Consider the following 24,874-nt stretch of genomic DNA (forward strand, 5'->3'; position numbering starts at 1 on the left):
TGTTTTAAATTTTGATTTTTTCTTATTCCAAAGGGTGTTGCACTAATGTTACACGAGGAAGTTCCTGACATTAGTAGTGACCGGTGGAAATTTAAGCGTGTATACACGTAAAGGTTCAACTGAAGAGATTAATTGGGCGGATGAAGGATCTTTCAACTCAACAGAGGTAAATTTTACATTCAATCTTATAGATCTTTCAAGATACTGCTATATTTAACATATATTAAATCTTTTTTTTTTTAGGGAATGGAGATGCTCGTTGAGTTGCCTCCTAGAAACTCATGTACCGAAAGCTGTGTGCGGGAATACAAGCCGTGGACATCACCGATCATTCAATTTTAGAGACCCCACCTGTGTTCGATGACAACATTACTAAGTCACAATGGTTGATCCCTGACGAAATGTTACCAAGCCAAATAGGTTCGTCAGGATTCTCTGTGTTTCATCAAACGGGTCACAAAAGATTTGTTATGCCAGTAATGTCTATCGGCAAAGGAATACAAGAGGCAGTGACTAATGCGGAAGTTGTAATTGCTCAACCAGGTTATTCCAACCAGGATAGTCAAACCTAGTAAATACTTCAGTTCACCTTACATGACCAATTACGGCTCTGTAGAAGCTTCTGTTCAAGACCCCACACCTTCCATTTTTAAAAAGAAGCATCCATTTGTTGAAGATCCAATTAATGGCCCGCGAAATGTTTCTCTTATTCAACAATACCGGAATTGGCTCGAACAGGATCTGCTTCTAAGGCATGATAAAAAGTAAGTTTGAACGTATTTACCTTTTTAATTTATATATTCATTCAGCAAAGTAAACTGTTTACGTTGAAAATAACTGATTGTTGATATTTAGAAAGGGTAAGGAAAGCCGTTACAAAAAGAATAAGCAAGCTTTGGATCCGTATGATATCAACTTTGGCTTCAATTTTGGTGTGTACATGTTGATGACAAAAACTGGTTCTATCTCTTATCGATGAATGGCTAGTCTTGGAATGATGAGGTGCTATATTTCCCATTTCTTTTTTATTCCTTAATTTTACAATTGTCTATCTATCTGTTTTTTAAAGTATATTTCTCTATATTCCTTCTATGTATTTCTCTGTATTTCCTCGTATTTCTATATATTTCTTCATTCAAACAGCATATTTCTCTGTAACAGTTTTTAGTTTTTCTATCACACAATTTCCTTATGAAATTTAATTTACCAATATGCATTAATCTTATTTCATTTTTTTTTACCAGCATATTGATGTCATTTTTTACTACTTGCGGAAGAAAGGCAAGTACGACAAGGATAATGGGGCTTCAAATTCACAACCGTTAACTGTATGTTCTTCTCCAAAATTGACGAAATTCATCGTGCATATGCTAATCCGGAGGGGACCAGTAGTGTTGCCAGTTCGTAGAACGAAATATGCGAGTACATTAACGGGCATAGGATGCTGGCTAATGTGCCATGACATACAGTTGATTGTGTACTCATCCTCGTCAACATCAAAGAGAAAATCACCGGATCTTGATTGTAGTGCCATTCACTGACAGGTATTCCTACTTTTAAAAAAAAAAAATCATTAAACAACCTATTAACCGAGCTGATGTACTATTCTTTTACGTGCAAGCATCTGTACATCTACAACTCATACCGAGTCAGCCGTCATGATGTCGTTGTTAGAAGAGAAATACACAAGATAGCTACTCTATTGCCACATCATCTACATTTGTGTGGGTTTTACGAGAAAAAAAAGGCATCGACTGGATTAACCACCCATCTTTACAAGGGCAAACAACAGCATCGATGACTTTGATGTCATGTATGTGAACGACTTGCCACAACAAGCCTCTGGCAGCATGTACGTATTTCAATATCATAGTTCCATTTTTTTTTTTTCAAAATTCTCAACCAATAATCATTTTTTTTTTTCATTTTTCAGGGATTGTGGTGTGTATGTTGCCGCATTTGCTGAATACTGTTGTTCTGGACGAGGCGTTCCATCTTAAATTGATGCAAAATCACTCCGTAATAGATATGGGGCATTACTATGGGAATACGGATGGCAAAAGGCTAATTTGAATGCCTTCAGTGACAATGAACTGCCGCCAAGACCAGTTAGGCCTACCATAGATTACAACGCGATCGACACAGTAGTTGTTAATTAGTCCACTAGGTTTTAATGTTGAATCATTATTCACAATATTGTTTTGCTGACCAATTTTGTACATTTTGTTGTGTTGTTTTGTTAAGAATTGATAAATTGCAGTGTTTTTTCATCAATGACTTAACTAATTTCTTTCACGACTATTTTTTGCTTAAGCCTCCCATATTTATATTTATCGTTTAATGAAAACAGCTTCTGGTGTATCTCAATATATTCCAATGTATATACCCACTCTGCAATTTGACAAATTATTCCAGGTGAACTGTAATACTTCTGGTGTATTTCAATGTATTCCAGTTGACAAATTGCAGTGTTTTTTCATCAATGACTTAACTAATTTCTATCACGACTATTTTTTGATTCAGCCTCCCATATTTATATTTATTGTTTAATGAAAACAGCTTTGTGGTGTATTTCAATGTATATACCCACTCTGCATTTTTTATGAAACAGTTTATGATATATTTCATTGTATTCCCCGTGTATATAGCCTAATGCAACTTAATATTTCTTAAACATTTCACTGATATTTCATTGTATTGTTCTAAGTTAATACATATTTATTCATTTTAACATCCGTTAACACCGAATTGTATGCAATATTATTATGAAAATAAAGGTCAAAAAATGCAGAATACAACGATGAACCAAAAATTTCTTTATTTAATATTTTTGGGGATAAGTGTTTTTTTTAAAAAAAAAAAAAAAACAATTACAAACTAAACATCTACTTCTTACGTGGCTCATTAGAACAAGAACGCCTATTGTGACCAAGACGTCCACAAGTACTACAAGCATTCCTACGTTTACCAACCATCGTCTCCATTAATGGTTTATCTCGCTTCTTCTTTGGCCTCCCTGGGGGTCTCTTGTATCTTGGTGGCAAAACAACTTCATCGCATATGTGTTTGAGAATATTCCACTCACTCTCGTCATACAGCAGGATCCACCGGACATCATACGTCTTAATCACTGTCTTTGGTTTGAATAGGTCCGATAATATTCATCGGCATAAGACTTTACTCTTCAATACCCATTGCATGTGGACATGGTATCTCATCCATTTGGAAAAATTCGACAAATCGCATGTTTTCTTTTTAAGATCAATTATGAAACGCCTTGCCTCATCATTTACGGTATACACATATTCAGTTGATGGTTCAACCTAAATCAAGAAGAAATGTGTCAAACCAGAATACATTGAATATTAATCACGATAAGTAATATGAAATACATGGAAATATACAATCCAAACAGAATTACTTAAGTACCTTCTAAAATATACTGAAATATATTGAAATATATATAGGCAGACTTCAACAAATAAACAGTAACATACCGTCATACGTAGAGATTTACATTCGTTTATTGATATTAATTGCTGGAATGCTTTTCCAAGTGTTGTGAATGTGTATGTACCGTTCCTCCTATTAGTGCAATTCCATCTCCCAAACATCTTCCTCACTTCTTCAAGAAAATCGAAAACGAGCCAACTCTCTTGCTACCAAGTTTCCATTAATACATTCGGCCATATTTCGAGGTCATTGTCCATCCTCTGTTAATGGGTGAATACAAGCCGAGCCCACTTTTCCCTTCCAAGATCCTCAAGTACTCTTTTACCCGAAAATCAACCTTCTCAATCTTCTCCATCAGCCTTATCAAACTCAAATTTCGTGTGTATGCTTTTACAAATGCATAGTAATACGGACTCCAATACTTCACCATTCGACTTGTATTTCGTGGTCACATTTTTTTCCATAAATGCCATATGCACGCCAAATATAGTACGATTGGATATACTCTAGACACCGCCTTAATGATGCTCTCATGTCTGTCTGATACAACACACATGTTATCCCTATTCCCATAAGCTTGTTTGAACTGCTCAAAGAACCAGGTCCAAGACTTATCGTTCTCTGAATCTATCACACCATATGCCAATGGTAGAATATTACCTGCACAAACATGTTTTGTGTATTTACAGTGAAATATAGCATAAATCATATTGGGAAATACACCGGAGCTAGAATGAAATACAACGAAATATACCAAAAGCGTAAAAATGTATTTAAACATGTTTAAGCACCTACCCGCACCATCCAACGTCTTTGGCTGATACAAAAGTACCGTTATATGTAGTTTTAAGGCGGGAACCATCTACTACAACTATTGGTATACAACACCAAGCCTTTTATGAACGCTTTAAGTGCTATAAACAAATACAAGAACTCATTTTATTGTGATTTGTGCATTCTCACATGTGATCCAGGGTATGTTTTATCCAATATGTACACATATCCCGTAACTTCTTGTATGATTTCGTTGGTTCCCCTCTTAATTCATTCATTGCCTTTTCTCTCTAGCCCTCCGTGCCGTCATATAAGAAACATCAACGCCACGCTCATTTTTTACGTCGTCTACTATATCACCGGGTGTATATTTCTCCTTGTGATTTGCTATTTTTGGCTTAACAACTGACGCCTAATCAACCAACTTGTTGCTTGCCTTTGGGAATACACTTTGTCCTTCAATGGACACGTATGTTCGTCATGAAAAGATCTCACTCTGAACATTTCAGAGTTCGCAATACTTGAAGCTCTGAATTTCCAATGACAATCAGTTGAACAACATACCAGGGTGTAACTACATAAACCAATACAAAAAAAGAATAGTCAGATTGAAGTTTCAAACACATACACGATCCTAAATACATTGCCTTTATATACTGAAATGGTTACATAATGGAATTAAATCATACAAACAGCGCATATTTCAATGTATTTAATTAAATCCAACTCGAAATATAATGTCACTAAGGTCAGCTTTTATGTCACAATATTTCAATGTATTCTCATAGTATATTTCAATGTATTTCATAGTTTTTCGGACTAACATACCTTATGGCATTCGACCTCTCCGTCCTGAATTGAATTTTGCAAATTGCATAATTCGCCATAACATTCTTCGCAGTATCCTTATCTTTGTAGATTTGATCAACAAAAACATCCTTATGTTCCTTGTTCGAAATTATCAAGTTATCGTTGTTTTCAAATAAAACAAATTTAGCACAATCCGACGCATCCAAATCATTTGAATCAACTACGTCCATAGTACGCATATAATCATTAAATTCAAGTTGAAACATATCATCTCCAACCGCATTCGCCCACACAAAATTCTCAAGATCATTATCGCTTATGCTAACGCACAACGGATATGCTTCAAATCCCCTTTTGTTTCTTAAACTCAACATACACCCTTACTCCCATATCGTTGTGTATTTCCATTGGCATATTGTCTCCTTCAACAAAGATATTTTATTGATATAATTTTCCCCGCTAATATCAACACCTAACCGAATTGCTATAGTTTCAACCAAATCACCGTATGAACAATAATCTCTGAAGACAACTGCGTCTAGTTTGTAATTAACAAAGCAATTCTGTTCATTCCAAAAACCGGAGTGTCTGATCACTGTTGTTATGCTTGACATGTTTCTTTTTGATAATTCAACAAAACTAGAAGAATAAAGGATCGCATTGGAAAAAAAAATATCATTGTTCCAATCACAGAAAATTGAATCAAAAAACAATCTCACACAAATCATTGAAAATTTGAAACATACCTTTTGTAGAATCTGAAATACAAATCTGATCTTCACTAAAATTCCATATATACACTCGTTCGTATCTTATTGAGTGTATTTCAACTTGCTTTGAAGAATTCGAATGTAGAAAATAAAGCTCAAAGAGATTCTTCTGTATTTGGAAGTTTTTAGATCTTTAGTATTTTTTGAATTCAAAAAGTTTTGATTGTGATAAAAGTGGAGAGAGATACATAAGCTGTTATGGAAGAACATTCGTTACGCTTGATTAATGGGAAGATTTAAACTGAATCCCCGAATTTTTTTTTTTTTAAAAAAATCTTTTCCATAAATAGGGCCTAATTTACTCACCAAATTGTCGTGCGTTTCCTGTATTTCACTATATTTCAAAAAAAATGAAATACACGCGTTTTATGAGAAAAACCAGCTATGCTTAGTAAATAACAATTTTATAGCTATTTCTTGTTACAAGCTACTAAAAGGTAGCTATTTATGTAAGTTTTACTTAATTTTTTCTGTCCCAAATTGCTAGTCTTTCATATTTTCTTTTCGTCTAAAAAACTAGCCGAAAATATCCAGAGGTCAGTCTGAACTAAATCAGTCAAAAAAATAATCGTAGGGCAAAAGTTACGCATTAAGGCATAACTTAGGCAAAAATTATGCCTTATAAGGCATAACTACTGAGCTGGGTTCAAACCCAACCTCAGTATATTTTCGGCCAGTTTTTAGGCTAAGTACAAAAATTAAAAACCAGCAAAGCAATTTGAGAGTAAAAATTAAAGACCAACAATTTGAGGGGCAAAATTTAAAGACCAACGCCTTGAAGAACAATCTGCGCAAAAAAAAAGGTGAAACTTACATAAACAGCTACCTTTTAATAGCTTCTAACAATTTATAACTACTTTTTCTATATTTACAAACCGTAGCTAGTTTTTGTTGTATTTGGTTGTATTTCGTGTTTTTGAAATATAGGGAAATACATCGAAAATACAAAATCCCATAGAAGTTCGCATTTTTGAAATACACTAAAATACAAAAATCGCGCAGTAAAAATAGGTCGTATTTATGGAACCGCATTTCTTCTTTCATTTTAAATGGTAAGTCAAATTAAACGAACCATGTATGACGCATAACCGTTGAAGTTCCATAATAACCACTTTCTCTCTCCAAATTACTCCATTCCAAACTTTTAGAAATACTTCCAAATACGTAAAAATATACACCGAATTATAATAAATATAGTTGATTGTTTAAGAAATATAAAATTGTAGTACGTGTATATACAATGGAATACAATGAAATATATCGAATCGTTTCATAAATTAGAAATACATTGAAATACAATGAAATATACCGAAATATACCGAAACGTTTTATCAAACACTTCTACAGCATGTCTACAACTCTCACCCAAGTGGGGTATGCGTTGGATTCATGCCAAAGGGGCGGTAGAATAGCACCATTATCAATGAAGTGCATGACTGATTAGTAGTAACTAATTGACCCCCCGTTTCCTTGAGAAAGGCTAAAGTCACCCATTCTTTTATATTCTTCTCCTTCCCAGGAGATTCATTTTTATTTGCTGGAGAAAAAACTTTTGCATTAACATTCAAAACAGGGACTGCTCCGTTTTTCTCCCCACTATCGTCACTCGGACAAATTTTTCTCCACTTCACTCGCTATAGATTTAGCCACCGTTTCAACCGTGTTTCGTGCCATTGCAATCTCAACCAACCGATTATTATTTTCATTACTAGTCCGAAATTGAAGTCGGTATCGTGGTTATAATGGAGTCTCCACAAATGACCCCAGCTTTGCAAATTCTAGAACTACATATCTAATGGTAAAATTATACCCAAAGAAAAAGGGGAAGAAAAAAAGAAAAAGAAATAGTAGATGAAAAAAGAGATGGGTTGGTCGTCAAAAAACAAGTGACGAAGAAAATTTCGAAAGAGATTGACGAGAAGGTTTCGCGGGATAATGAAATCGAGGGGAATGAGAATGAGGTTGAGATAGAGAAGCGGGGAGGGAGAGAGCAGGGGAGGAGGGAAGGAAAGAGGAGAGAACTTTTGAAGCGGCTTGGAAAAGTACATTTAAAAACTTGTAAATACGTTATGAGTGAGAAGAGGTACATGTATTTCAAAAAGCATTGAATCAGCTTATGAAATGTAATTTTGAAAAAAATAAAGCTACAAAAATTAAATAAAAAATAAAGTAGTTATTATTCATAAATAAGTCTTAGATGTAGTTATGAAAATTTTCCAAAAAGATTTCAAAATTCGGATGGTCATGTCCATAATTAATAGGCCCAGGGACTCATTTATGTAAGTTGTCCTTTTTTAATTTATAACAAACTTGATTTCATGAGGAGAAAGAAGTCATGGAGGTAAAAGTGAGAAAAAAATAAGTTTGTTTGGTGAAATGTACACAAATATTCTTTACTTGATGAAGTGATAACGATAACTTAAACGGAAAAAAAAATGAGGATAATAATAACCTACAGGTAAAATCCTTCATATATTTTTTCAATTATGTTTGGTTAGTTCAGTTATCTCGCCTATCAGTCGTGGTAGGCCATTAATTAATTACTTAAATTTTCACCTTGTTAATTGACTTCTCACGTTGTTGTTCAAGTCTTCATTTTCCTTTCATCTCTCCCGTTTAAAAAAAAAAAAAAGTTGATTATCATGATCTTTATTCTAATTTTGATCCTTGTGCTAATTGCCTAATAATCCAATTATTTATTGGAGTTAAGTTACTTTTTTACTAAGAAATTCGGTTCCCATTTTCTACTAATCGCGAGTTTAACCTTTCTGGAACACTAACGTTGGCTATTTTCTTAATTACTTCTGTCTACAGTGAACTTTTCTTTAGTCATTTAGCTTGTTTGCTAAAGAGCTTAAACTAAATAACAATATTTTATATTTATATTTCAGGTTAAACTAATTGACAAAGAGATCCTATTCAATATTCAAACTAACGTACATACTTTTTTTCTCAATCAAGTCTAAGACGTTAAATCCGCACATTTTGAAATTATTAGAAAGTAAACGAAATTCTTCGGGGAAAAGAAAGAGTAAACGAAGTCTTTCTTTGAAAAATATAGACTACACAGATCATGGGGTTGTTTGGTTCGCAGTTCGCGGACTAAATTATCCTCTGATTATAGTCCCGAAATTATAATCTTAGACTAATTTATTCCACTTGTAGTTTAATGGAATATTCAGAATTAAATTTGGAACAAAATTTATTTTTGTTTGGTTGAAAGAATAAATTACGTAATTTATATCTTCAACCAAACAAAATACTAAGCTAGTGTTTGGCCATACATTTTTTATTGGATTTTGAAAATTTATCTTCAACTATCTCATCAGCCATAAATTTTGGATGAGATTTTGAAAAGTGGTCTTCAAAAAATCTTTAAGTTACTAGTTTTTGGGTTTTTGGTTCTTTCACAAACAAAACTTTAAAACTTTTTCAAATAAAATACATGTCCAAATATAACTTCAAGTTTGAAAAATCACAACTTGAAAAATTCAAATTTTCAACTTAAAATCTATGACCATACGGGAGCTATACTTAGTCTCAAACTTAATTCCACAATATTCACCTTATTCCGGCGACCAAACAACCCGACTTCTGAAAAGGATTTGAAGCTCGTGTGAGTCTTTTTTTTTTTTTTTTTTTGGTTAAATTATTAAAATGCTGATGTCAAAGTGGGACCCAATTTTTCACTTGAAGGACACGTAAGTCGTTGATTCGTCAGCGCGGAGTCTATCAGACGGCAATAAAGAAGAGTCAAAAACTCGTCACTAAGGGTCTGTTTGACTAATAATAATAAAAAAAATACTACTAACGGTACCGTCTTTTTTTAATTGTCAAAAAAAAAAAGGTACCGTCTTTTCTTTTTCTAACTAAAGAATCAAAGTAAACAAAAGAAAATACATACACTAGTACTAGTTGTACTACAACTGTGCCAAAAACTTTGACTGAACTGCCCCCACATTCAAGGCCCCCTTTGTTGAATTTCGAGCCCCATTTATTTACTAATAAAGTACCGGCAATTCGCAAGAATGGTCTTTAATTTTTATCCTGTAAATTGCTGATCTTTAATTTTTATTCTTCGCTTAATATCATGAGGTCTAGAGTTCGAACCTCGACTTTGTAAAAAAAAAATTACAAGATAGAATTTTATAGCAAAGTTAGGCCTTAGGCAGAATTTTAAATGCAAAATTCTACCTGCAGACAGAGTTTTGCAAGACAAAGTTAAGCCTTATGCATAGTTTTGCAAGCCATCAGGCATGGTTTGACTACAAACTTTATCTGTATGCATAATTTTGCAAGTCAAAGTTAGGCGCCGCTTAGTTCAAGCCGTCGTGCATCGTTGCCTACAAACTTCCCCCTTAAAGAGTTTCGGCGTGCATAAGGCAAACTATGCCTAGCGATCAAACCTCTGCGCGCGATTTTTTTCCGGGGGCTCGAACTTAACTCATGAAGAGTTTTTTAAGCAAAAAAACTAAAAGATTTCAAATTTGAGGGACAAAAATTAAAGACTAGTGCTTTTGAAGGGCAATCCGCATAAGAAAAAAATGATAAAGTACTCCTTCTGTTAGAAAAAAAGTGTTCATTTAGTTTTTAGCACACTTTTTCAAAATATTAATCCGTAATTAGTATTTAGCATACTCCTAAAACATACTAGTAACTGGTAGAAAGAAATAGGTATTTTGACTACACTATTTTTAATTAAAATTTGCATAAATATTGAGATCTGATCACTTAGTACTTGATAAGGCTAAATTTGAAAAAATAAAGTCAATTCCTTCTTGAGGTAATTGAACACTTGTTTTGAACAAAAATAAAAAGATTAAGTGAATACTTATATTACTAGCAATTTAGCACAATGAATTTACCATCATATCATTATTCCTCCTCATATCCTTATTCATCCTCTTGTTGCCCTAATACAAGCTCTTCTTATATATATATATATATATATATATATATATATATATATATATATATATATATATATATATTGAGAAATGAAATTCAATGAGATTATATATTCTTATAGTACAATGTTACCACTACATAAGAAAATCTATTTTACAATTATTATTTTCAATGAGTATTATTTGAAAAAGTAAGTAGAATTTGATCAAATTTAAGAGGACTTACCTCAAACTTTCCATACTTTGAAGTTTCCAATTATATGTTAGATGAATTTTTAGCTAAGCGAGGTCAATAGTGTATAATATTTGGAAATATCACTCAGATCCATATTCAAAATTATGTTTAATTGGATGTTGATATTTGGTACTATATAATTTTGTCAAACTATGTTCAAACCAAATTAATAATTCAAAGAAAGAAGAGTCGGTAAACAACTCTGCTCAAACCATATGTACAATTTGTTAGAGAATATAATCAAGTCAACACAAGTATGTTTTTTCTCACAGCTTAAAATTTTAAATAAAATAATTACACACTTCAACATAATATCAGAGTAAACAAAAATTTTGAATTCGATTTTCACTGCCACCAGTTAGCAAAAAACATTTTTACATGCTTGGCTCGTAGAATGAATTAGATCCGCACGTAAAAAGGCGTATCGAAAATATAATTAATATAAGTGTGCTTTTTTTAATGACTTTAAAACTATTCTGAAACCGAGGGTCTTTCGAAAAAAGCCTCTCTAACTCCACAAGGTACGAATAAGATCTGTACATATACTTTATCCTCCATAAATCTCACTTGTGGGATAACATTGGTACGCTGTGATTGTTGTTGTTTTGAGGACAAAAGTGTCATAAAGGCTGAAGGAATGAGATTTGCATTGTTGTAAGGAGATAATACCAATGATATCTTTTCTTAATTAATCATTAATAAAATATAATAATAATAAAAAATTATGATTTGGTTGGTTTGAGTTTGACTACTAACTCTTCACTCCCCCTTTCCTATGAAACCACCTCACCCCCCACCCCCCCACCCCCCCACCCGCCTTCTTCAGTCTTCTTTTTCCTACTTTCTTTGCCTTTTACTCTTAAAAGTCTCATCTTTTTGCCTTTCCACATTTATATTTCTTGTTAGGGTTTCTTTGCTAACCAAAATCAACTCTATTTCATCCAACAGATTTGAGTGAAAATTCATTACATGGGTTGTTTTATAATTCCAAGAAACCAATAAAGATCCAAACTTTGAGCTCAAAAAAGCAACTATAAGTTGTGTTTAGCAAGTGTCCCAGGTTGGTTTTTAGCTTTCTTGATCTTACTTTTTTTTGTTAATTTTAGAAATTCAGTTGAATAATTTGGATTTAGGAGCTTTCCCAAAAATATGTGGATTGAAGAAATCTTTTGTTGGTAGTTTAGATTGTTTTAATCAATTGGATAATTTAAGGAAATTTTGGTGTATTTTGTGCTTGTTTATACTATGTTCTGAAAATTCAAGAATTTATAACTTGAGTGAACTATGAAGGCATATTGACCATTATTAATGACATCACCTTTTATGGAAATGTGCCAAAACTTTTTTGAATTGTTAAACTTGATTGATTCCTGATTCTTTATTGCTAAAGATTGGTTGATTATTTTTACAAAGCCTATCTGCCTAAGGATCTAAAAATACTCTTTATGTAACTTCAATGGTATAATCTTATAGTTTTTAATCATTTGAAGTACTCAGAGTGAATAGAAATTGATGGAAACATTGGTATTTGAAATTGCCTATGTTTTAGGTCGATGAGGAAAGTATAGCTGAAGTTATTCAAATTATGTTTTAAACAATAGTAGGAGATTATTCAATCTCTTGGTGGAGGAAAGCAGTGATATAATTTCTTGATTGCCGCTTCACCAGTGATTGGTTTTACTAAATGTTAGTGATTTAGGTTGTAAAGTGTTTCAGAATGGCTATCGTGTATTTCTGTCTGACTACTGATTTGGCAGGACGATATAAACCAGATAAGGACGGATTGTTTAGACGTCAAGATGGGATGTTTCACGGTTTCAAAGAGTAAGAAGAAAATATCCGAGCACAGCGTCCACATAAAACGTGTGAATCCTCAGGAGCAGTCACCTACTGCACTGCCTGAACCCCAGAGAGTACAAACAAGATCATTGCAGTCTGCACCACCAAGTTTTAGAACAAGAGCAGTGAAACCCGTGCAGTCAAACAATGGAATTAGGACACGAACTCTATCCGCCCCATCAAGTCTGGACTCAGCAGATCAAGATGCTCTAGCGTCGTCGAATGAATGTGAGGAACGTGAAGAGTTGACGTGTCGTGCCAGGTCATCAGTTCCTCAGCCTCTTCCTCTTCCATCACCTCAGAATGCTGCTGCTGCTCTGAGGGCTACGAGAAGCTTCAAAGTGGGGAATACAAGTAGTAGCTCTCTCAATGCCTCTGGACCTTTGCCACTGCCTCCTGTGCTGCCTCCTACATTGCCTTCTACTGGAACACTGCGGAACTTTGCTTTTGATGAAATTTCTGCTGCATGCCACCATTTCTCTCCAGAACGTTGTATGTCAGAAGGTCTCTCTTCTGTCATCTACAGAGCTTCTTTTGGGGATGATGCAAAGAAGCTTGAAGCCACTATAACTCGCCTTCACCCTTCTTCACAGGTAATGTTCAATTACATTGGCATGTTTTGGCGTTATATTATCCTAGATATGTGTCATCTGCTGATTAGTCCATGATATTTAGGAACCGATCTCACCGTCTTTTCGGCTTTTTCAGGGTTTAAAGGAATTTGTCAACGAGGTGAACACGCTGGCTTCATTGCAACATTCTTCACTTTGTAAACTGATTGGTTTTCATGCACGCGAAGGTTCTGAGCATAGGATGTTGGTCTTTGAGAGGCTTTTCCATGGAAGCTTAGACCGGCTTTTGTTTGGAAGAACAGATGGACCCTCTATAGATTGGAATGCGAGAACCAAAATTGCCTTATGTGCTGCACAAGGTCTCACATTTCTACATGAGGAGGGACCTTTCCAGGTATGAACACTATCATCCTTTATATGTAGTCTGAACTGTGTGGCCTTTTTTCCAGTCACGCAAAATTGTAGTTTCCAGTGTCATCTTTGTGTTTCTATAACGCGGAAGTTCCTAGTTTTTCATATTGAGACTTGGTCTGTGATGTTGTCATTTTTTGCTGAATTTCTTATCTCCTCCAACAGGCAATGTTCCATGAATTTTCAACTGGAAATATACAAATCGACAAGGATTTTAGTGCAAAGCTCTCAGGGTATGGATGCATTACGAATATACAAGAGACAGAGATATCTTGCAATTCAGTTGTAAGTTCTATTATTTACTGTTGCAGTGACAGAGTCGATTACTATTTGTTCAGAAGCATTGTGCGTTTATGTTACTCTTGGTCTAAATATAAGTTGGTTACATTATTTGCACTTTCTGACTGCTTGGGTGATTTTAATTAATAAACTAAGCCCATTTGTTCAGGCCCTGGCGAATCTCTCGCAGGAGACACTGGAGAGAGGGTTGCTAACTCCCAAGAGCAATGTTTGGAGTTTTGGGATTGTACTTCTAGAACTGCTCACTGGCCGGAAGAATCTAGATGGTCGGTATTCAAAGGAAGAGAGGAATTTAGTCAAGTGGAGTAGGCCTTTCCTTGCTGATGATGGTAGATTATCGCTTATCATGGATCCTCAGCTAAAAGGACGTTTCCCTGCAAAAGCAGCCAGGACAGTGGCTGATATTGCTCAAAGATGCCTGCAAAAAGATCCATCCGAAAGGCCCACTATGAGAATTATCGTGGACCAACTCAAGTCTGTACAAGTGATGAAGTGCCCTTCAAGTTTTCCTCTGCAAGAACCAGCGGTAGTTGGTGGTAAAAAACATATGTCAAAGTCTCCAAGCATGAACGGGATCATCACTCCCATGCCAAGGTTAAGTTTCTCACCTTCCTTACCACTCACCCGAGCATCGGCTTCTCCCTCAAAGGCTGCTGCTACTCAACCCTCGCGTCGTCCTTCCTTAACATGTTCCTACTCTTTCTCTTTGGAGGACCTTGATCGACTGGAAAGCCGAAGGTCATCAACTTCATCTTTTCGCAGGTCAAGTGTTGAAGGATTTTGATTGTTTATTCTTTGATTGGATACTTACATGAAAAGATATGAAGGATAAAGATGTGGTTTTCCCCCTTCCCATACCTCAAGGAAGAAGACATGGGAAATAGCATTTTTTGTAGATAAGGTTTGTCCTTTTGTTTGAATAGTGTTATGTGAATCGAGATGTGTGGGCAGATGTAGATTTTTCCTGTGATGTCTTATTCATCAACCTCCTGCCCCTTCCAACGTAAAAAAACCAATATCCAGTTGGCTGGAAAGCAATAAAAGGAAAAAGGAAAGGGAAGATGGAGAAGAAAGAAAATCCCATTTTGCTTCTTTAAAATGATGTATATCTGTACAAGTATTCTTTTTTTAGTGTATCAAGAAATGTTGTATTTTGGGAACTTGGCTTGGTGAGAAATATGGTTTCAGTTGCTCTGACAGAAGTAAATATCAGTGTTCCATGTTATCTGAAAAGTTTTGTAATCTAATGTTGTGGCAATTTTCAGTTAAATACAAAATTCACGTATAAACGCATCAGTACTAACTGAAAGTTTCAGATTCACCTCTCTAATCTAGAATTCTTTTCAAGTCAAAAATATGTCATGAAGATTGCACCTGATTTATACACTCTTTTTCTCTGACATTAGGGTGTGTTTGGGATGGAGCAGTTTTCAGAGAATGTTACTATTCAGTTTTCTCATGTTTGTTCGGTATCAAAATATTTTAGTTTTTATCTAGAAAACAAGTTCTTTACAAATTGGGCCGCGGCAGGAATAGGAAAAATAAGTTCCATAAGTAGTATTGCACTCTCATTGTCTCCTCTGCATCCCCCGATGCCTCCACCCCCTAAGGGAAACACCCTTCACTGTTATATCATCCTTTAAATTTCTACAAGAAAAAGGAATTTGTTGAAGCATTTGCATTTGTTATATACATATATTGACTTTCTTTCCAACTCCTTGTTCACCATAAGTGCCTATTCCTCATCAAAAGCATCGTAAGCAAATACATCATGGGCTACTGTAAATTATATGACATTTAAACTCATGAGGAAAAGCATCTAAATACATTTTTCAGGACACACGTAGTACAGCCTATAAACACAAATATTTTAATATCCAATTACTTGACATACTCCTAATAACTACTCCACAAGATATCAACAAGGTGGAGGGATATGGGGATAAGTGGAAATCTCCTATATTGTTGGTCCATCAAGAAAAAAGAATAGAAAGGAGCTATATTGCTCAAACTCCCCAAAAATGCCGCAACACCCGTGTTGGATTCTCCAAAACTGCACTACTTTTGGAGGATCCAACACGCACCTATCAACATTTTTTAAGAGCCCGAGCAACATAGGAAAGGAGCAATAGCAAGCTAACAGATTTCATGTTTCATGAATATGGTCTTTTCCAATTTGATCTGGTTCAGAGTTTTCCTTTGCAGCATCCTTTTCTTGCTCTTGAGCAGTAGAAGCAAGGCATTGATCCTCGTGGACACATAGGTCACTCTCTCTGGTGTTGTCTTGGGGCAACCCTTGGGACCCTGAGCTCTCTTGTTGCTCAGAAACCAAGCTTGTTAGACCATTCTGCCTCAGATATGTCTCTAGCGGCAGACAAGCTTGCTGAAGAAGAGACATCATGCTAATATGAGATGAACCTGTATCTTCACGATTTGGTTGACAGTTTAAGTCTAATTGCGACTTACTTATTTCCGGAAGCTTCTGCAATTGATTGCCGCTGCTATGGCCCCTCGCCAGTGTCTCGCTTCCTGATCTTTCTCTCTCTGAAGGTTCAACTTCTGGTTTCACCAAGCTGTCCACTTCAGTATCTTCCTTGGAGCTCCACATAAGTTGATTCCTCTGTTGGCTGAGTTCCGCTTCACGTTCTGATTGACGCTTCTTTTTACGCATCATAAGTGTCTTGAAACGGCGTTTGACTGTCATGCAGACATTGCATGTACATGTCGGATTATGTTTGCCCTTCCCGCTGGGAGGCTGGATGCACACAATGCAAGAACAGCCAGGTCGATGCCTTGGGTGTTTTGTTGTTGTTGCAACTGATGCAGGACCCGGCTCTCTTACATCACCAGCAATACTTATCCCATTTGCTTGAGAATCTAAATCAGAAGAATCATGAGCCTGCCTTTGGCTTGCAGCACTTCTCTGTTTCTTTAAATCTGTACAACAACGCCAACAAAACCAAGAACCATAAATATTTTTGTACAGCTAAAAACGTGTCCACAACCTAGCATACAGTTAAAATGATGTCAGGCATGCAACATAAATTTTCAAATCATTTGTGCACAGCTGGTTACAAGTAAATTACGAAAATGGTAAATGACATTTGTTTTAGTGCAACCAGAGTCTTACAAACAATGATGGCATTACAAACGATGAGTATATTAAAATCCAGAGTTCATAAGTTTTAGGACATGATGGAAATATTGACTGAAACTAAAGTAATAAGTTACTTCACCCTTGTCCATTTTGAGAAGATTTTCGAGCTCTCTGGGCGTTAGATCATCTGGGACAGAACAAGAGCACCTGCGAACATGAGCATGATTAGTGTAATTTTTAAGTCAGATTAGTGCCGTTGTGCAAAATTCCTTGAAATCGCTAAGTCCATTACCTGCTATGATCTGAAATATTGTCTTGACATGTCCACCGAGGAGGTAGAAGATAATCAGTTGGCAACCTTCGCCACTTAAAACAATTATCACATTGAGCCCATTGCTCCTGCTCCCTGGATCAGTGATATAGCAGTAAATTTCCAATTCAAGCAGTGTACCGATCACCAAATGTCAATGAGATGGGCATGCAAAAGAATGTTTAGAAAGCATGTTTAAAAAAGCAAAAATAAAAGTTAAGAGAATTTGTTGCAGTTTAATAGGTTGGCCATGGACTCCTTGTTTAGTTAAAAATATTATGTAAAACTTATGACGGATCCCTTATTGCTGATGTCCTCTTTCATCATTTTTGTAAAGCAACAAGTTTGTGCAGTGGAATACATTCTGATAAAATATTCCTTCTTACCCGGATAAGCGGACAGTAAAAATGCTCCTCTTCCCAAGAACAGGTGGTTGCTGCATTTCGAAGAACAAAGTCACAAACCAAAGCCAGAGGTTTTTTAGCAGTCTGATTAAATCTTAAATAGCAATTCTCGCCCATAAATAATAATGTCAAGTTCATCCATTTCAACCATAAAGCACGAGCAGCACAAATTACTTCAAGAATAAAGCTACATACTTCATATTCTTCAAATTCTTGGTCCTCAATTGTAACAGTGGTTGGCTGGACACTCATTGGTGGTCGGAGCATATCCTGTAACTCTTCCCATGAAAGTTTGAGCTCCAAAGCATCATGGGCATCAATGAGCAGTCTCTTACTTTTTGATCCAATATTACGACTTCTTTTACGCTCTGAAACAGGCATTGAAGGGGATAAGGCACCATCTGCATTCCTGCCTCCATTCTTCTCAGTTAAGTACCAGCTAAAATCGCCACTATTGAAATGTTTCGAAGACAAATTTACGGAAGATTCCCTGCTTCCTTTAAATGACTGAAGAAGGCCAGAGTAACCACTCATTAGAGGTAGATTCTCAGGCATTGCAGAGAAGGAGGTGGGCTCAGTGGAGAAAACACTCTTGGACATGGCTGATAGACGATTTTCCTGTTTAGGCAATACAATCAAATATTATATGCCATAAGCTGCTAAAGTGAACTCAGATGAAACCCCTAAGTGGGTTAGTTACCTGAGTTGAATTAACAGTTGACGCTTTACGAAACCCCATTAAAAGCTTTCCTTCTGGATCCATGCGGCTGAAAGTTACTGAAAAGAAATGTTCTTATAGGATGAGAAAGGAGTAGCAGAATTTTAACTTTTAAGTTTGAATAGAGAATAACTAATAATAATAATCTAAACTTGGAAAAGTGAAAGAAGTATACTGTTGGCCCTAATACTGTCTTTCCAATTCCAGAATAGCTGAGTGGCTTTGACAAGACAAGATGGGGCAAAAGCATGTATTTGGAGATTGTCAAAAATTCAAATCTCATAGATTCTGTCTAACATGACCCCTTTATCTCAAATAGAGGTGGGTAATGAGTATTGACCAGCCAGCACTATAGCTTCAATGTTGTGTTAAAGGCAAAGATCTTGGGACGGAAAAAATGGCCCAAATATTCATAATCCACCCAAAACTTAGCGGGTTGGGCATGAGATATTTCACTGATGAACTAATTTAATTTGGGCTATGCCCAACTTAACCTGTCTCAGACAAGCTGTCCAAACATAACCTTTAGGTTATGAACCAGTTTTTAGCTCATCTTAGCCCCAAGTTAGTATTGGGCAGGCTGGGTCATGACCCAATTTGACCCGCCCATTTGCCACCCCTACTGAAAGAACTAAAGGTCTTAATCATGAGGTGAATCTTAGATGTCATGGACAGGAAAATTCATCTAATGAACAAAAACGAGAATCATTCTTTAGTCAAGGCAAATGATTACTGCTTAACATTAACAAAGTGAACTGAATATCATAGGTTTTATGACTCACAACAAAGGATGAAACTTCAGTACCTGTATCTCCAGCTTGTAATTGCATTGATTGTATACAAGGGGTCACACCCTCAAGAACATACATTCTGCTGTTGTTGTTTGGCCAAAATCTGAACTGGAATACCCATTCTTTGCCCTTCACATCCTGAATCCGCAGAGGAAGTCCTTCTGGTTGAGAAATTGGTGGGAAATATGCCTGAACAATGAAATAGTCAAATTTAAGGAATTGCTTATGTCACCACAAGGAGAAAGGTGAAGGAAGACCAGGCCTCTACCAGTGTTACAAAAAGCGAAAAGCACAAAAAAACTCTAAGGTCAACTGGGGCTTTAAGCACAAAGCGCAAATAAAGTGTGCGGTTTTATGAAAAAAGGCGCAATGGCGCAAAAATGCAAATATATATATGTTTAGTCCAAGACTAATAATAATAAGCATGAATAACAAATGTATGGACAAAGAAATTGTAAAAACATTACGATAAAGTTGATTATCAATTATCTAGTGTCGTCTTTTCAAGAGAGGCTCATCGGAAAGGAAAAGTATGTCTTAGAGCCTTGATGATGACACCGAAGTGCACATAAAGCGAGGCGAAGCGCTCAACATGTTTTCAGCCTCGCTTCAGGGCTTAAGCGCGCCTTTGACAACACTGGCCCCTACTATGGTGAGCAAAACAGCAATTAAACAATATTCACAAAGGGCCAAAATGCCAGTAGAGAGAAATGTATTAAAATGATTCGGAGGGATAAAATGTCAAAGTTGAAACTTACTTCAGCACATGCTTTAGGAAGTACCAAACGGCCAATTCGACCTGCATCACTTGCACTCAGAACCTTCTCAAATAATGGTATGATGGTGGAATTTGAGCTTGAAAAAACATGTTGTCAAGGAAATCAGGTATGAAATAGGTCAAAAGCAATAAATCTAATTTAAGAACTCATGATGGATACTCTCCAGATATTTGCTGCAACTCCTGATCTGTTATCCTCGGCCAATAACGTGGAAGCAGCTGATTCTTAATTCGACCTTCAACAGGTGGCCTGGCAACACGAATCTGTGAAATTATGCCAGCAGTTGTCTCTGGTCCCAAAGCAGAAGTAGATTTTGGGGGTTTGGGCAAGAGATTACGAGACCTAGACCCTTGTTGCAAGGAAGAAATCGTCTTGTTCAAGTCCCCCTCATCCATTGTAGTGGGAAAGAGTTTTGTGTTCGGTGAAGGTGCAGACAGAGCTATACTTAAGTTTGTCTGTACTGGTGATCCATGAATATCTTTAACTCCTTTGTAATTTGACGAAAATGTGCTTCCAGAATCTCCAGCAGGATGGAAGGCTTCTTCCATTTTTATTTGGCTTATAGGCCTATTTGCGATGTCATTCTGGTGTGGGAGAAGAAGTGCTGGATCAATACTATCAATACCCTCTCTTTTATTAGGTTCAGAACCATTCATCTGACTTCCCAAAGAAGTTGAAGGCGTTTCACCAACACTGTTTGAGATAGAATTTCCAAAAGCTTTGGGCTTCTCATGATTTGGTGTCTGCAAGAAAAAATGAAGAACATGAGAACTAATAGTCATTGTGTACACTTATATTATATGTTCACAGTACATAAGTTCACATGGATGCATAAAGTCTATCTCACAGCATGTCGTTGACTACTCCTCGCACAGCTGACACAATTAATGCCCCCACTATCGAGCAACTCCAGCAAAGAGCTAGAAGCAATGCATCCGCAATGAAGACGCTGCCAATACCAAAATTAGTTTCAAAGGTTAGTTGAATGTCCACAAGAGAACTAGATTAAACTATGAAACACGAAGACCATTCTGGAGCTAACCTTGCCACATGAAATACACTCCCTCCAACCAGTGTCCTCCGAGTGGAATAAATCACAGAAGACTAGTTGCTCATAAGCAGTCCTGGAGTCAATCCAAATCCCATGTTATGACATCTGTTGTTTGTGATTTAATTCTCAGGAAAATCTGAGCGAAATTAACAGTCACATGATGGTGAATACAACCTTAACATGACAAATTGTAGACCTATACATATTTCATTTTACGAGATTTATTAAGCCTTCATGAAAATAATTGATGAGAAGTCTTAGACCTAACTTGAGGCAATCAATACCTGTTTAAATTCATCTCCGCTATTTCTAAGTATAATATAATATTGAGAAATCTACTCTTTCACCAACTTGGCAGTATCCAGCTTGCCAGAGTTTTGTATTAGTTGATAACTTAAGGTAAATTCTTATATTACTCCATGTGTCCACATTCAATTACTTTCAATGTACTTCTTTTCAAATATTAAGTTGGTATGACTCTGGCCTCATCAGCAAAAAGGTCTTTTATGTTAAATGATGTACTCCCCATCATTCAAGCAAAGAGAAGTTGGTCATAGACCTTTTAGGCTTAAGAGATAATCTATCATTACATTTGAGATAACTCAGGACATGCTAATCAGTGGTCCTCAATTCTAATTGGTTACCACCATATTCCAAAAACTGTTTTGGCGTTATCACCATTGAATTTTTTTTTTTTTTTATATCGTGGCAGTGCTCGAGTCAGCTTGCGCTCACCTCGAATATTCCAAGAACTGCTTTGGGGTCAATAGTCAATACAGATTGTCTATCCTCCTAGAAGTGTTCTCTGGATATAACTTCTCAAATAACTAGATGCACTAAGACTCAGCATTTCAGTTTTCAATTTATGGTCGGAACTGCTATTAGGCGTTAGCTACTTTTTATAGCATGGTTAAAATTAATGTTTTTTTCTTTTCTGCAATGCAAGTGTGGTAGATTGCAAAAAACAAACGTATATTTAAGTACCAGTCACCTACACTGGCCAAGAAACACATAAAAACAGGAAAACAATAAACCAAAAAAAACATACGAAACATAGCGAGGGCAAACAAATTGAAAAGAAAATAATAAATAAAATATTTTCATTCCACAGCACTATTTTATTTATTGTAAGTGAAATAAATGCATGCAACCCATATTTCATAGAGAAATATAAGTTTCCTAAGCTGATAGGAATTAATGCGATTATACCAAATTGTTCAATAGAGCTGGGGAAGATTATGTGATGGATGATAAAGTGAACTCTGACATGTACATAGTATGGTCATTCTTGTATATCTGATCCTCTAAATAGTCCTCTTCTCATGGACAAGATATCCGATCCTCATTACGAGTTACCGTATATATTTATTCCTTTCACACCCAACCCAAGGATCAAACTTCTTTTTTTGGTAATTAAATGTTAGAACCGAAGGATCAAACTGTAAGATAAAATAGAGAACATGTGGAGAAGGGAAGGAAGAATTTTCATGTCCCTGGAATATATGCTGAGAACATGATTGGAAAAAATAACACAAATCCGGCATATGCACCAATCCATATAAAGATGACCATCCTCACTTTTAAATATCCTTTGCCGACTACCTCAGTTAAGCAACATGTGATATGCATATTGTGGCTATACAACCCCCCCCCTCCCGGAAAAAAAAAGGGAGAATAAAGAAGGAGTTTATGCATTCTAAAAAGAAGAATCAAAAAAATAAAATAAAGAAAAGAACTTTCTTTTGCGCACCCGAAGGGCAGCGGCTGCGGGTTCCCATGTTATCAAAAAAAAAAAAAAAGAGAGAACTTTCTTGAGTTTTTCTGTTGTTAAGAATAAAGAGAAGAAATTTCTAGAAGACAAACCCATCTGAAGCATTTAAAACTTCCAAGAACTGCCAGGTAGTGTGATTTTTCATCCAAAGGAGCAAAAAAGACGGTTTCTCCACAGTAAACTTAACATGGAACAATTAAACAGGTGCCTACTATTGGATTTGAACCAATGACTCCCGCCGTATGAAAGCAGTACTCTAACCACTGAGTTAAGTAGGTCATTTATCATCCCAAAGAGAACCAAATTAAACCCATCCTGTCGATGGATTATAAATATCATATTACTTATAAGTAATACTAATCCAAGGAATACCACTCTGGTCTCAGTCAAAAAGACCACAACTGTTGCACAACAAGAACCACATTGATAAAGCAAATCCTTAAAAGAAGTCAAGCAGGTTAATCTGCAGTTCTGCACCGACTACCTAAGGGAAAATAAGTGAAAGAAAAAGCAGAAGGATAATCTTTCCCACAACTTGACCCTACACGACTTTCTAATCTTTCCAGAACTAGAATCAGGTTGAGCAACCATTACTTGGTACATGAACTGTACTAGGAACGTATAATTAGTTCTCTCAAATTGAGTTCCCAATCTCTTATTAGAAAAGGCAAAGTAACTGTTTCATTGAATTCAAGAACAACTTGGCAACTAAGGGGTAATTAGTCAATATAAAGAACATGATATAGCAAATATCTTTCAGCAAAACGAAAAGGATAATTCTCTGAGCTGCAACAGGATTCACGAAAACATAAACCCCGAAACTAATCAGACTGTACATACTCCTTCCCTTTCAAAAAAGAAAAACCAGTTCTAAGAACAAAGGTCAAACCATATAATATTGTATCTCAATTAGGAGGACATTGGTTCTTTACTCTTTTCTCAAATAAAATCTACAAATTCAAAGTCTGCACAAAGAGTATATATAACTCCCACCACTTTGAAAAATCCTAGTCAAAGAAAAAAACAAACTGCTTGACACCCTAAATGGTAATGTTATAGCTTCAAGAAATAGAAAAAACCATAAAACTGAATTAACAAACATAATAAAATTCAGTATAAAGATAAAGAGATCTGAATAGAATTACCCGCACTTATCACAAAGGCTAGCAAATTCACCAGATCGCAAAGGCCAACCTTTTTTCCATTCAATTGAAGAATTTGCCCCACATAATCCATTCATGCATATCTTTGACTCCATTAAGCCCTACACACCATAATCTTCCTCTAACACTTCATACATAAAACCCAAAAAAAAAAAAAGTAGTTTTAAACTAAAAATGAAGTCTTTAGAGAAACCCAATTATGGAAAACTTAAAGAAGAAGAGCAAAGGAAGAATCTTGAAAGTATAAGAATTAGACATACACTACAGCTCTAGTAAGGTGCAGTGTTTGTTTGGTGTAGTAAATTAGTGATAGATAAATATTGAATTGCCGGTAACGGAAAGTTGTATCGCCGGTAGAGTAGGGAAAGTTATGAGTAAAGTAAAAAACAGTTAAAAAAAATGTAAAAAAGGGCGCATGCAAGGAGAGACTTGAAGGGTCAGCAAAGGTCGCCCGCCTTTCCCTTTCCTCTTCCACTAACGTCCATCTGCTTCACCCCATCCCCCACGCAACCACACCTCTTATTATTCTCTTTTTTTTATATATATATATATATTTTTTTATAAACTTCAAATAGTGAATAGGTTAAAAAGTTCATCATAGAATGTTCTCGGAGGTTTATATCTAAATTATTGAATTTCTATTAAAAATTTTCTGAACTATCATGAATTCATATTAAAATAATACTCCTGAATGACTATATGACATTTTACGTAAATAT

At 35.7% G+C, this 24,874-nt stretch overlaps 2 protein-coding genes and 2 long non-coding RNA genes across 8 annotated transcripts; 3 read left to right on the forward strand and 1 right to left on the reverse strand.

The window, feature by feature from the left end:
* The first annotated feature begins 367 nt into the window (after positions 1-367).
* Positions 368-1,359, forward strand: LOC132050974 (uncharacterized). The gene is made up of 3 exons (XR_009413539.1): positions 368-509; positions 620-764; positions 856-1,359. It is a non-coding gene; the product is annotated as an uncharacterized LOC132050974 (long non-coding RNA).
* A 303-nt stretch (positions 1,360-1,662) lies between these two features.
* On the forward strand, positions 1,663-2,301 carry LOC132050975 (uncharacterized). Its single transcript, XR_009413540.1, has 2 exons — positions 1,663-1,852; positions 1,934-2,301. It is a non-coding gene; the product is annotated as an uncharacterized LOC132050975 (long non-coding RNA).
* A 9,456-nt stretch (positions 2,302-11,757) lies between these two features.
* On the forward strand, positions 11,758-15,231 carry LOC132049808 (probable serine/threonine-protein kinase PBL18). Its single transcript, XM_059440741.1, has 5 exons — positions 11,758-12,009; positions 12,707-13,381; positions 13,497-13,754; positions 13,937-14,056; positions 14,220-15,231. Exons 2-5 carry the CDS (start codon positions 12,749-12,751, stop codon positions 14,853-14,855), a joined length of 1,647 nt encoding a protein of 548 aa, XP_059296724.1. The 5' UTR covers positions 11,758-12,009; positions 12,707-12,748; the 3' UTR covers positions 14,856-15,231.
* A 617-nt stretch (positions 15,232-15,848) lies between these two features.
* On the reverse strand, positions 15,849-24,673 carry LOC132049809 (B3 domain-containing transcription repressor VAL2-like). Of its 5 annotated transcripts, XM_059440744.1 has the most exons (14): positions 24,585-24,673; positions 24,138-24,274; positions 21,213-21,294; positions 21,018-21,119; positions 20,330-20,913; positions 20,150-20,246; positions 19,406-19,580; positions 18,583-18,659; positions 18,078-18,500; positions 17,865-17,914; positions 17,461-17,574; positions 17,308-17,375; positions 16,538-17,008; positions 16,244-16,454 (listed from the first exon to the last, which is right to left on the reverse strand). In XM_059440744.1, the coding sequence occupies exons 2-14, from the start codon at positions 24,248-24,250 to the stop codon at positions 16,393-16,395; spliced, it is 2,418 nt and encodes an 805-aa protein (XP_059296727.1). In that variant the 5' UTR covers positions 24,251-24,274; positions 24,585-24,673; the 3' UTR covers positions 16,244-16,392. The 5 variants fall into 5 exon arrangements, with proteins under 5 accessions (XP_059296725.1, XP_059296726.1, XP_059296729.1 ...); XM_059440742.1 differs by having other exon boundaries at positions 15,849-17,008; XM_059440743.1 differs by lacking the exon at positions 24,585-24,673 and having other exon boundaries at positions 15,849-17,008; positions 24,138-24,455.
* Between the last annotated feature and the right edge of the window lie 201 nt (positions 24,674-24,874).

Source organism: Lycium ferocissimum, chromosome 3 (genome assembly GCF_029784015.1).
Source record: "Lycium ferocissimum isolate CSIRO_LF1 chromosome 3, AGI_CSIRO_Lferr_CH_V1, whole genome shotgun sequence".
NCBI lineage: Eukaryota > Viridiplantae > Streptophyta > Magnoliopsida > Solanales > Solanaceae > Lycium > Lycium ferocissimum.